The sequence below is a fragment of the Melospiza melodia genome, chromosome W (assembly GCF_035770615.1).
Source record: "Melospiza melodia melodia isolate bMelMel2 chromosome W, bMelMel2.pri, whole genome shotgun sequence".
In the NCBI taxonomy this organism is placed as follows: domain Eukaryota; kingdom Metazoa; phylum Chordata; class Aves; order Passeriformes; family Passerellidae; genus Melospiza; species Melospiza melodia.
This window is the reverse complement of record NC_086225.1, coordinates 663939-677147: the sequence shown is the minus strand read 5'-3', so window position 1 is coordinate 677147 and position 13209 is coordinate 663939. Positions and strand designations below refer to the sequence as shown.

At 41.1% G+C, this 13209-nt stretch overlaps 1 protein-coding gene across 1 annotated transcript in view; it reads left to right on the top strand.

The window, feature by feature from the left end:
* The window catches only part of LOC134431417 (homer protein homolog 1-like), a 170208-nt gene that overhangs the window by 104782 nt on the left and 52217 nt on the right, over nucleotides 1-13209 (top strand). Inside the window, exons 6-7 of the mRNA XM_063179431.1 lie at nucleotides 5113-5255; nucleotides 9040-9184. Of these exons, the coding sequence (XP_063035501.1) occupies nucleotides 5113-5255; nucleotides 9040-9184 (288 nt within the window). The remainder of the gene's footprint in view (nucleotides 1-5112; nucleotides 5256-9039; nucleotides 9185-13209) is intronic.

Genomic DNA, 13209 nt, shown 5'->3' with positions numbered 1-13209 from the left:
GTGCTTAGTTTGTATGTTGTAGACAACTGTCATTCTTATACTGCTTGGCATCACCAGTCTTGGATACTTAGTAGGGCCAGGGCTCCTTTATACAGTGCAGATGTGGTATATATATTTTTAGAACATCTAGCATAGTTTGGGAAGAGGAGGAAATAAAGAAACTCTTGGGTTCATAATGCCTTTCATTTAATGGCAGTGAAAAAACCTTTATCAAATCAGAGGATTAATAATAGACAAACGCACATAATTTGTGTAAAATAATTAATGTGCTTGATTATCTTGCCAGATCTGCACTCCTTTGACACTTTAATTTCAATTCAAATCAGTTTTAGTTCAGTAAAATTGTTCTGTAAAAATATTTAATTTTGACATCCAAAGTAGTAACACTTTAAGTAATACTTTTGTTTATAAAATAAATACTTTCTTCCTGAAAGTAGGTAACAGTTTGCATTCATAAAATAAATAATTTACATTTATATTATAAATAAAACTTTTTTTTTGGGGAATAAATCAGTGTAAGCTAATTATTTTCTGCTTTTTAATCAGTAGGAATTTAATAAGATACAGAATGAAGACACTTGTGCATGTGCATTGTGTAACTTGAGGAATGCTAAATATAATTGTGGCGGTTTTGGTTCGATGTAACCAGGTAGAATAATAGAACTTGAAGTCATTATTAAAATTTTTTTTGTAAAACTCTGTATTACTCAGTAATTCAAGTTGTAGAGTGAGCTATGTCTCTCACTATGTGAGAAATATAGAAGAATAAAAGCAAAATTTTGACAATTGTGTTGCAAATTATTAATATAATTTCAAGTGTAATGACAACGTTGAACAATATTGTTGGTTAAACGACACCAGTGCTTTATGGAAGGAAATAATGGCAGCCAGATCTTATTTTCTTTAAAAGAATTTAGTTTTTCCATCTGGTCAATTCTCAAAGTCAAGGGCAACATTTCTTATAGGATCAGATTCAGTACTGGTCTTTAAAAAGCCTTATCCTTGTAAACTAGTTGAAGGCTACAAGTGGAGGCTTAAAAACAGACCCATATTTTGTAAGATCATGACCATCTTCAGATACTTGCAATTTCTTCTGAGATTGCGGTTCTTCAGTTTTCTACCCAGTGTCAAAGAGATGGGAAGAGGAGCTGCTGGCCTTCCAGAGACTGTGCTTGTGCTCCAGTTGTAGTGGTTTTGGTTCTCTGATTTAAGTTTTCTTCAATTTTGAGATTTCCTAACTAATGTACTGATGAGTGTGGTGGGTTTTTACTGCTGGTTAATCACTCATGCACTCACTTCCTGCTGTGAGACAGGATTAGGAGAAAGGTAAAGAAGGCTTAAAAGTTTAAAAGGGTATAAAGAAAATTTTATTAACAGTAATTAAGAGGGAAAAAAGTAGTAAGAATTAAAAAAAAACTCTTGAGAACACTTATTCTCCCCCCAAAACCTTTTTTGTCCACTGACAATATAAAGAAACAAAAGCTAAAATTTCCAGTCAGTTTGTCACCTCTGAATTAGTTTTTCTTCAGTTTACTTAGGGAGAGAAGTCCCTCTTGTTAAGGTTATGGAGACTTCTCTACAAGAGGAAAAAAAAAAGTTTTCTCGTGGTTTTTTCACAACTAGTAGTTGCCAGGGAGAAATTGTTATCATGAAACCCCTCCCATTTTCTATAAGCTTTCTTAGAGCTTGTCAATGGGCCATGTTAACTTATGGAGTATTGTTTTAAAGATGAGCTGTTCAAAGGTAAAAGTTCTCATTATCTATCTTTAAAATCATCTTCATTGCTGGGAATAGAGATTTTCTTCTTTTCCTGGGGGCACGGGAGAAGGTATTCTCTTTTTCTCTGTTTAAACTTCTCATGGAATCACAGTTACTTTAACATTTGCATACTTTAACATGGAGGCCTTTGCTTGATCTTAATTTGAACTCTTCATCTCCCTATAGTTTTATGTGTTATAGGGAAAAAGAGTCTTTTTTCCATAGTTTACAAGAGGATTTTGTTATGAAAAAAAAATTCGGTTAATATTTTTTTTTTTTGTGAGAAAAAGTTACCACTACTGCTGGGCTGCTGCCTGTGTTATGGTAATTACGGGTCGTTGTCGTTAATGGTTGTTTTTGTATTAGTAAAAGCCCTGGCTGGGGCGAGTTAATGGCCCTTCTCCTGAGACAGTAACGGGTGGGGACCTCCCCGAACAGTGAGGAGAAGAGACCTGGAGGGGAGGCGTTATGCAAAGTGACTCCCAAGACCAGAATGCTTTGTGGGACCCCCGACTCCAAACTCACGGAGAAACCCCAAAAACAACGAGCCACCTAAGAGTTGAGAGACTGGAGTGATGTCTGGATGTGAGGAGCGGAGTGCTGGGCCTGCAAGAGATGCTGGAAACCTTCATCGTTCCTCACCCTGTCTTTGAGATCCCCCAGGCCAGGTCTGGGAGGGGAGCGAGACTCAAACCGAACTAACATCTGACGGGGACATCACGCCATAAAGGCTCCCACGAGGACCGGATTCCCCCAACCCTGCCCCTAGTGGATAGAGCTGTGCATATTCTCCTCCTCTGAGACGCCGTGGGAGAGACGACAGACGCTGCAGATCCGTCGAGCCGCCCAATCCTGAGCTAATCACTTTTAATAAAGGCATTAAAAAGGAGAAGAAGTCTCCTGGCCCTGTTTATTTCAGATTTAAGTCTCAAGACTAAGGCATCTCCTCATCCCTCCCATCTGGGACTTGACTTCTTTACTGATCTTGATGTTTTTATGTTGTTCTTTTACATGCTTGTATCGTGTTCCTTTCACTCAAAGGAGGATTGAAATACTGAAAGGGTTAACATGTCGCTTGGGCCCTTGACCTGCAGGTAACTTGAAGTGGGAGCTGCGGCTGAGTTGTGTTAGGATTGGTTTCATGGTTGGCCTTTGGTTTTTTCTGCATTTACTTCTAGCCGCGGGGCCACTTTGCACAGCTGCAGAGCTGTTTCTGGTCTCAACCGCGCTGAGGGGAGGGGCCCTGACGGCAAGATCTTAACAGCCTCGGCCAGCCCTGCTCCGGCCAGGCTTCCGCAGCCTCCCTCCCCCTTCCTGCCTGGCTACTGCTGGGGGCCCTGCCCGGCCCGGCCAGAACGGGGTTGATGGGGGGCCAGCGGGCAGCCCGGGAGAAGGGGCCCAGCCCATGGCAGGGCTGCCCGGGCTGGCCTGGCCGAGACGGGGGCCGGGGTTTGTTACCGTTTTGCCGACCAGAAAAGAAAGAGTAAGTTTTTGAGGGTTTTTTTTTGTCTTTAACATGTGTGAAAAACGCCAATCACTTGTTTTTAAAATTTTAAAAAGTTTAATAGTAATAAAATAGTTATAAAAATAGTAACACAATTAGAGTAATAATAATTTGGACAAATTGAATTAAGACAATATGAGACAATAAAAACAAAGAGTTACGGACGTCCGGGTACCTTTTTCTGGGCATCACGAGCCCGAAAAAGGACACCCGTTAACAAAGGATTAACCCTTAAGAACAATAGCCTGTTGCATATTCATACACTTCATACATGATGCATAAATTCCATTCAAATACAGGATTCTGTCTGGTCAGTGTCAACTTCTTCCTTCTAATCCTAACAGCGCCTCCAAGCCGGGAAGAAGTTCGTTTCTTCTGATAAGAAGGCAATAAATTCCCTTTCTCTGAAAGATCTAGGTGTCCTGTGGCTGCCATCTCGCTGCAAGCCCTTTCTGTTAAACAAAGCATCTTACATAGCATCGTTTCTATTTTAACAATTTTTATAACCTAAAACTATATTTAACACAGTACTGAAGAGAATTAATACAGCATTATTTTCTAATACAACACATATAATATTCATTTTAGTATTTGCGAAAAGCCAATCATAAAATACATGCATTTTTCACAACATGTGTTTTTCACAGAGGTGTGTCCAGTATTTAGTGGTTTAACAGACAGACTGTCTGTTACACAAAAAGCTTTTGCCTCACTTTCCTAAATTCTTCCCGTGTCAAACTATGACACCAGTTTAATACAGTAAATAGCAGTTTTATCTCTTCTCCATGCAGATGGTAAAATCTCTGTGGCCATAGAAGGTGCTTACCTTTTGGAAATACTGTAATTCAACCAGTCCTCTGCTGGATAGTCACCCCTCCATGACATCCACTGAACTCTATTCATGAAACTCTCTCTTAGAGTTAAATGTTAACACTTGATTACTAAAAGCCTACTAAGACATTTTGAAATTGAAATGAGCTATTTAGCTTATATGACATGATATAATAGGAAAGAAAATATTAAAATTAAACCACATACAGGGACTGAAAAACCTAAAATGTTCCAACTTTGGGTTTTTTGGGGTTTTTTTTGTTTGTTTGTTTGTTTTTTTTTTAAGAAGCACTTTTCAGTGACTAGAAATTGAAAAATAGTGTTTGTTGACCAAAACATAAATGTATGTGTTGACATAATGAGAGCTGATTAAAACTGTACCAGTGCCTTCTGCTAGGAAGAAAGCCAGTAAGTTTTTCAGGTGTAGCTGCCTGGATATAACTGGAGTATTCTCCTTCCCAGATGATACTATGACCAGCAAGAGCTAGGCCAGGCTAACATCTATGAAAGTTTTGCGTGGATTGTGCTGAAGTTTTCTTTACAGATGGCTTATAGGCAAAACTGTGAATGCACCTGTTCACTTTAGTTAATACATAGAATGAAAGCTAGATTTTGAAACAAATATCAGAATTGTTTTTTTCACCATGTTAGAATGTAAAACAAGAGATAAGAATCCTTGGTGTCAATAGTTGCCTGTTATGTACCTGGCTGAGGGCTGCATAAAATATCAAGTAAGAGAGTGAGGTCTGTGATAAGTGTGAGGCTGGACACTTGCAAATAAATCATAGGTCAGTTGTGTTTTGTGCAAGATAATTTGAATCCTATAGTAATACACTTCTAAATTAAATTGACATGATGAAATATGCCCATGAGTGATGCAGGAAATCTGTGAGCCTCACATTAATACTGTCTAAAGTTCATATCTCATATAAGAATTAAATTAATGATAGTGCTTATATACACACAGCCTTCCTGAGCAGGTCACTGAGTAATTCTGTCATTTGTTTCTTTTACTTAAGGAATCAGCTGGAGGGGATATTCAGTTTCCTTTAACGCCAGAAAGTATTAATGGGACAGATGACGAGAGAGTGATGGCAGAAGTGAGGCAGAACTCAGAATCAAGGGCTGAGCCAATCCAGAGCGCATTGCCATTTACTCATAGGTACAGATTCCATTCCCACATCCTGATTAAGTGATACTTATCTCCTTCCTTGTTAAAGGGACCTTCTCCTATGTCATGGCTTCCAACTAGCAAAGTTAAATTACATAATTAAAAAAAAAAAGTTTTGCTTTCAGATTTACATTATAAACTTTGTTTATGCAAAAAAAAAAAAAAAAAAAAAGAGGAAATGTCTTTGAGTAACATTTTGGTGGGCAATATTTTGTAGTTTAATCAGCTGAATGCAAGCCCTTAAACACTGGTTAGTGCAGGTGTCCATTTTAACAGGAAGCATTATTTCAATGTTTGAGATCTTAGTAAACTTGATTGCTTCTTAGAATATTCAAATTTAATTATTTTTGCACACATTTTCTTTAAATTAATTATAGGATTGGATGCCAGCCTTTCATGGATTAGTTGTTGGAATAAAAGGGACTCTTACAACACTTATGAATTATAAAATTTAAAGCAGCCTCAAATTAAAAAGTTCTTTGAGAGTTTAAAACATTTTCATCTTCTTTTTGAAAAATGAGAAAAGTATAGTTCTGCTTCAGACTGAATTTTAAATAATTGCATTAGGAATATTGTACTCTGTTCTTTAAGAAAACTAGGTCTTTTAATTATACAAATAATGAGAAAGGATGGGTATATCTCACCTGTGGGAACAGTACCAAACACCTGGCATCTTAAATCAAGATTAGAACAAGAGGATGTTGACCCTAAAGGCTCTGCTAATCTGTGTGTTTGCTGAGTGTGCTGTGAGAAATCACTTCAGTGGAAAACCGCTGTATGTGTGTGTGACTTACTTTGGCCAAAGACAGTCACATGAACGGAATGCTTGAGACATGTTTTGTGTTACAAAATTAGCAGAGATTCTAGGGTCCAATTAGAGCATGGCTGTTTATCTGTAGTGGACAATAATAAAGGGAGCTCACATGAGGGAAAAGGAAGGGGAAGAGAAAAAAAACACCACCTGTGGAACTCAAAAACTACAACACTTGTGCTTTCATCTCTGACATCTTGATTTTTTACATTAAGATTTTTTTCTTTGCATTTGATTTCATCACCAACACTCACCTATCAGAAATGACTGTACATGGGACACTCAATAAAACTCATTATGTACTGAGATTATGGAAAGCAACTTAAATATTTAACAAACTTTTCTCTAAATTAGAAATACTAGATTTATTTTTTTAAGTATGGTCTAAATCAGTTTAAATAGAGTTTAAGGGCTCTTGATCAAGGATTGGAGAACAGAAAGATGTCGGATATGTCATGCAAATAATAAAGAATGAACAGAGATGTAATTGTTCAAAACTTCTCATGTTTTTTGTAAAAGAATAATACTATTAAGCATATCTGGAAAAAGTAATTTACATTTTCAAATGAGAAAAAACAAATACTTTTTAAGCTGAGTGATTGTATTTATTTTTATGCTTCAGTTATGACCGGTGCATCTATTGCATGTTTTACAAGAATTGGTGCTTTGTAAGAAAACTCTGTGCATGTTGAAGTAGTATCAAAAATGCTACACATTAGTGTCCTGTAACAAGTTAAACTTACTGTTTGTGCCTTGGAATTATCTATCAATATTTTTGGGAAAAAGAGTTGTGACAAAGTCCAGACAGGAGTGCTGGTGTTTGCTGTTGTTTTTGGTTGTTTTTTTTTCTTAAATGAGGTCTTCCCTCTCAGTTTGGACATGTAAATATGTTTTCTGGTATGCCAGTATAGTAACTATGTTTGCTATGCATTAACAGTGACTGAAGATATATTTTGAAACTACCCAGGTATAATTTTTGATGGTGTAGAATAGAGCTTACAAAATTTTTTACATGCTTTGCATTTTTATATTTACTTCATGTATGCAGTATGGGTGCCTTATTTTAGTTTATTGTCCTGTTAAGTACCACTAGCTGGAATTCATATTCGTATTTCAAAGGTTACTTCTCATGATGATTCTCACAAGAATCATTTGTCATGCCAATGGCAGCATCAACTTTATAAGTGAGCTAATGCAAAAAAATGCAAATTTGTTCAAACCCTTTGAAATTAATTGAATTTGGACTTGATAAGGTTTTATTAGAAATAAAAAACTCATATGGGTTAGTTTGGGGGTTTTTTAATAATAATGAAAAGCTCAAGTGAGGGCATTATATAATATTATTTAAGCCAGACAGAAAATGCTTTCAGGTGCTTTCTGATTTTTTTTTTAATAGAAGAAAAGAATCCTTTTGTATGTCTTAGTGTCAAGGAACACTGTCTCAATCAGAGGGAAACTACCATTTAAAGAAATGTATATTGCAAAACATTCCAGTTATTTCCCAGGCACCATTGTTTTTCAAAATTATGACAAAATTTAGTTTGAGAATCAGCTGCTTTGATTTGATTTAATTGTTAGCTATAATGAAGGCTCTCTAAAATGGCACTGTGTAACACATGCATGGAAGAGATGGCAAGTGAAGCCTCCAGGACTGTGCTACTGCTGGTTAAATTGTTATGGTGTTTTGAGGCATTTCACCATATTAAATTGGCAACTAGGTAGACATAGCTAGTTGCTTGTGCTGGCTGGAAGTGTATTGTCTTCCGAAAGTTTGCCCCTGATTTACAAAAAAATAAAAAAGCCCAAACCCAAAAACCATACACCCTGATCTTCGGAAACTCCCTGGGCTTTTTTCGATGGCCTGGCACTTATGACCCACAAAAATATATGGCTTTTTTTGACACTGGCGCTCAGTGTACCCTGATGCCATCCAGGTATGTGGGACCAGAATCCATTTCTATTTCTGGGGTGACAGGGGTATCCCAGCAGCTGACAGTACTGGAAGCTGAAGTGAGTTTGACTGGAAAGGAGTGGCAGAAACACCACATTGTGACTGGCCCAGAGTCCCCATGCATCCTCAGCATAGACTCTCTCTGGAGTGGGTATTTCAAAGACACCAAAGGACATAGCTGAGCTTTTGGGATAGCTGCTCTAGAGACAGAAGACATCAGACAACTGAATACCCTGCCTGGTCTCTCAGTTGACCCCTTGGCTGTGGGACTGCTGTGGACTGAAGAACAACAGGTACCAATAGCCACAGCAACAGTGCACCGTTGGCAATACCGCATCAACCGAGACTCTGTGATTCCCATCCATAAGATGATTCATGAACTGGAGATTCAAGTGATGGTCAGCTGTAGTAAACCCCATAGGTTTGGGAAAGGCACCATGGAGGATTTGAATTGGAATGCTGAGGCAGCAAGGAATATCCTGTCCTTCTGACTCCCCGACCTACAACCTATCTCTGTAACCCTATATGGCAATATTATCCCTAAACCCCCACTATTGGTCAATCAGGGATATTACTAAAAATCCTTGCCATTGGCTAAGCTTGGATCCTAGCCAAGTCTATAAAAGAAGCATACTGTACCCCCATAAGTTAGAAGAAGAAGAGCTGAGACCCTTCACAGATATCCCCAATAAACCATCTCTGTGGAACCAGCCAGCTTCGACGACTTCTCCTCTCTCTCTGTCTGCTGAAGCCTCAGCCAAGGGCACCACTACCCAGCAAGAAGAGCTGAATATCTAAGAGAGCTGATACCACTAGAGAGCTAATCACTACTGAGCTTGCTCGAGTTGGGCCCCGTGGTTATTTGGCCTGAGCATTTCATCGGGCACCCGGTCCCCCTGGGGACAGAGTTCCTGAGCAGCCTGGCATGATAATAAGTCCAGATAACAGGCTTTATTAGTCAGCAAGGCTTGTTCACCCTTTAACAGCCTTATGTGGCCAGTGTGTAAGTCCAGTGGAGAACGGAGACTGATGGTAGATTACTGTGATCTGAATGAAGTCACGCCACCACTGAGTGATGCCGTACCTGACATGCTGGAGCTTCAGTATGAGTTGGAGTCCAAGGCAGACAAGTGGTATGCAACCATTGACATTGCCAATGCATTTTTCCCCATTCCATTGGCAGCAGAGTGCAGGCCCCAGTTTGCCTTCACCTGGAGGGGTGTGCAATACACTTTGAACTGGCTGCCCCAGCGGGGGAAGCACAGTCCCACCATCTACCATGAAATGATCCAGGCTGCAGTGGAAAAGGGTGAGGCTCCAGAACATCTGCAGGACATTGATGACATCATTGTATGGGGGAACACAGCAGGGGAAGTCTTTGAGAAAGGAGAGAAGATTATCCAGATTCTCTTGGAAGCTGGTTTTGCCATTAAGTGAAGTAAGGTTTAGGGAACTACTTATGAAATTCATTTTCTAGGAGTCAAGTAGTAAGACGGTTGTTGCCAGATCCCGATGGAGATAATTACCAAACTCACAGCTATGTCCCTATCTACCAACAAGAAGGAAACCCAGACTTTTCTAGGAGCTGTGGGCTTTTGGAGGATGCATATCCCGAAATACAGCACAATTATAAGCACTCTTTATGTCGTGACACAAGAAAGAAAAGTGATATCCAGTGGACCCTTGAACAAAATGGGGCAGGATTTGAAAAATAAGCTCTGTTCTGCAGCCAGGGAGAATCATCCTTCCTGGAGCCAGTAGCAGAAGTGATCTAGAGAGACATGAGCATGACTGCTCAGGTTCTGTAGTCAGGTATACAAAGGATCTGAGGCCAGCCATACTCCAACTGAGAAGGAGACTTGTGACTTATGAAGGGGTTCGAGCTGCTTCAGAAGTAATTGGAACCAAAGCACAGCTGCTTCTGGCACCCCAACTACCTGTGCTGGGTTGGATGTTCAAGGGAAAAGTTCCATCCATGCATCATGCCACCAACGCCACATGGAGCAAGTGGATAGCTCTGATCACACAGCAAGCCCGGGTAAGGCATCCTAATCGCCCTGGAATTCTGGAAATCATAACAAACTGGCCTGAAGGGGAGACTTTTGGATTATCTTCTGGAGAACAAGAGGAGCAAGTGACATGTGCCAAGGAAGACCCACCATTTAATGAGCTACCAGAGAGTGAAAGATTATATGCCCTCTTCACTGATGGTTCCTGCCAAATAGTAGGTGCTAACTGGAAATGGAAAGATACTGTATGGAGCCCCACACGGTGAGTTGCACAAGCTACCGAGTGACAAGGTGGATTGAGTCAGGTTGCAGAGCTTAAAGCCGTCCAGCTGGCTTTGGATATTGCCGAATGAGAGAAGTGACCAAGGCTCTATTTCTACACTGACTCATGAATGGTAGCTAATGCTCTGTGGGGATGGCTGGATTGTTGGAGAAAGGCCAAGTGATATCACAGAGGGAAAACCATGTGGGCTGCTGAGATTTGGCAGGACATCGCCCATGATAGCTCTGGTCATCAGGGGATAGATGCAACATACTGATGGGCTCATGACTGAAGGGTGGATCTAGCTATTGACTGTATCTCACAGGTCATCCACAGATGTGAGACATGCACTGCAATCAAGCAGGCTAAGCAGGTGAAGCCTCTGTGGTACAGTGGGCAATGGTGAAAGTATAGGTTTGGAGAAGCATGGCAAGTTGACTACATCACCCTTCCCCAAACCCGCCAAGGCAAGTGCTACATGCTGACCATGGTGGAAGCAACCACTGGACAGTTGGAGACCTACCCTGTGCCTCATACTACTGCATGGAACACCATCTTGTATTGGAATTAAAAGCCAATATAGCTGGATGGAATGTGCCTGGGCTCGTCTGGCCCTTGCTGCTTGACCAAAGGTGGCAACTGTGATGGTTTCACCTCAGAGACACCTTTGGCTAGCTGGATGTTGCAGCTGGGTACTTGGGACAAGTCCAGTCATGCAGGAGCTCAGGTTTACCTCTGGCAAAGAAGCTTTAAGGCAAGGTGAAGGAAAAGGAGTCGGATTCTGCTAGAGGGTTTTGATCCAGAACTTTATTCCTGGCCCACAAGCCTCTGAATCCAGCAACAGCTCTAACAGGACTAGCCGAACCACATGGTTTCTGTGTCTTTTGACCCCAGGGAGAGGGGGAGGGAAGGGGTAGGGATCTCACCAACCAGGTAAGGGGGGGGAAGTCTCAAGGGACAAATGACACCTGGATGGCCCAATGTCCCTCCAGGGCTGAAAGGCATCTTTTGAATTCTGCCAATCACTCACGCCCTTCTGGAATGCCAGGATTGGCAGACAGCACTCAGCAGGGGTCAGGGTGGGGGAAAGGAGAGGTGATTGACACCTGGGGAAGGAATCCACAGGGAGAAACCCAAGGTATCTGAGGCAAACTATGACATCGCACTGCAAATATCTTGGGCCTGGAAAAGCAAGTCCTGTGGAGACACAGCACCGCTGAGAGAATTGAGCTGGACAACAGGACCCATTTCAAGAACAGCCTTAGAAACACCTGGGCCAGAGAACATGGTATCAAGTGGGTATATTATATTCCCTATCATGCGCCAGCTTCAAGGAAAGTTGAACGACGTAATGGACTGCATAAAATCACCTTGAAGGCTCTTGGTGGGGGGACCTTCAAAGACTGGGAGCTGCATTCAAAGACTGGGAGCTGCATTTAGCAAAGACCACCTGGGTGGTCAACACCAGAGACTCCATCAATTGAGCTAGTCTTTCCCAATCTAAACTATTGCACATAGTAGGTGGTGATAAAGTCCCTGTGGTACACATGAGAGGTATTTTAGGAAAGACTGGATTAGTCCCACCTCAGACAAAGGCAAACCTATCTGTGGGATTGTTTTTGCTCAAGGATCTGGTTACACTTGGTGGGTAATGCAGAAAATGAGGAAACTCCTTGTGTACAACAAGGAGACCTAGTTTTAAGTGAGAACTGTGTGTAAGGCTTCATTGTGAATATGTATATAAGTAGAGTTTAAAGATGGTATTGATTTGAGTATGATGTAGATGGTAATAAAGGGTCAATAATATCTTAGGTTACAATGTAAGATGTAACCAAAAGTATGTATCCTATTACCATCTTCATAAGCTGTTAATAATAGGTGGGGTAGTGTTCTTTATCTCTTCCATGACATCCCTCCCTGATAACTCCCTCCAGGGATTATCTTCTGCTAACAGGCCATCAAGTCTCACTGCAGGACTCATCCCATTGTGAAATGCTCCACCCAAGGGGAGGAACAAAGCATTCCCACCTGGATATAATCTGATATTTGGAGCACCATGAACAGCACTACCCACTGCATTCACAGAGGAGAAGAGCTCTATAATCACCACTGGACCTCCAGAAAAGGACCAAGCTTCACTACAGAATCACTGCTTCGACAGAATCACATTCATCACTCCAATAGGACTGCAGCTACCATTTAATCAGACTGCCACTACCACCCTGACCAACAGGGTGTCAGGTTGTATTCTGACTCTGTCAGTTTAAGCCAGTTTTTCTATATTATTACCTTTATCATAATTTTTCTAATAAATTGTAATTCTGACTTGAGATCTCCCACTGGTTTGCTTTCAGACTAGTCCACACTCCTCATGTAAGTTGCCACACTGAAACCTTCCTTGTGTGCCTTGGTAACTTCTCCCAATTGCTGAGCCTCTTCTGTGCCCTGTGTTTCAGCAAAAATAAAGTTTAACCAGTGCTTCTGTGTGTGAAGGAAAATGCTGGAAGGGCATGTGTTTTCTTGTGGATGATAATGCTTCTTACTCATATTTGCCTTTTTTTGGAGCTGTTTATCAATTGCTAGGTGCTTTTCAAAAGGTAAGATCATGGAATCATAAATCAGTAAGGCTGGAAAAGTCCTCTAAGATCATCGAGTCCAATTCTTAAACTAGCACCACTGTGTTTTGCACTCCGGGCAACAGGCCCCCGAACACAAACTCAAGCTTTTTTCCCAGGGAAACAAAACTCACCAACCCCGGTTCCTGATGGCAGATCGCGGGAGCCACTCGGCACTGTCAAACCAGTCCGAATTGCAAGTGGGGTCAGCGTGGGTTGGGGGGGCATCCTGCACATTGCAGAATTTCAGGAGGCAGCCGGCCACTCCCGGCGACAGGCCCCTGAGCAGCAATGCCA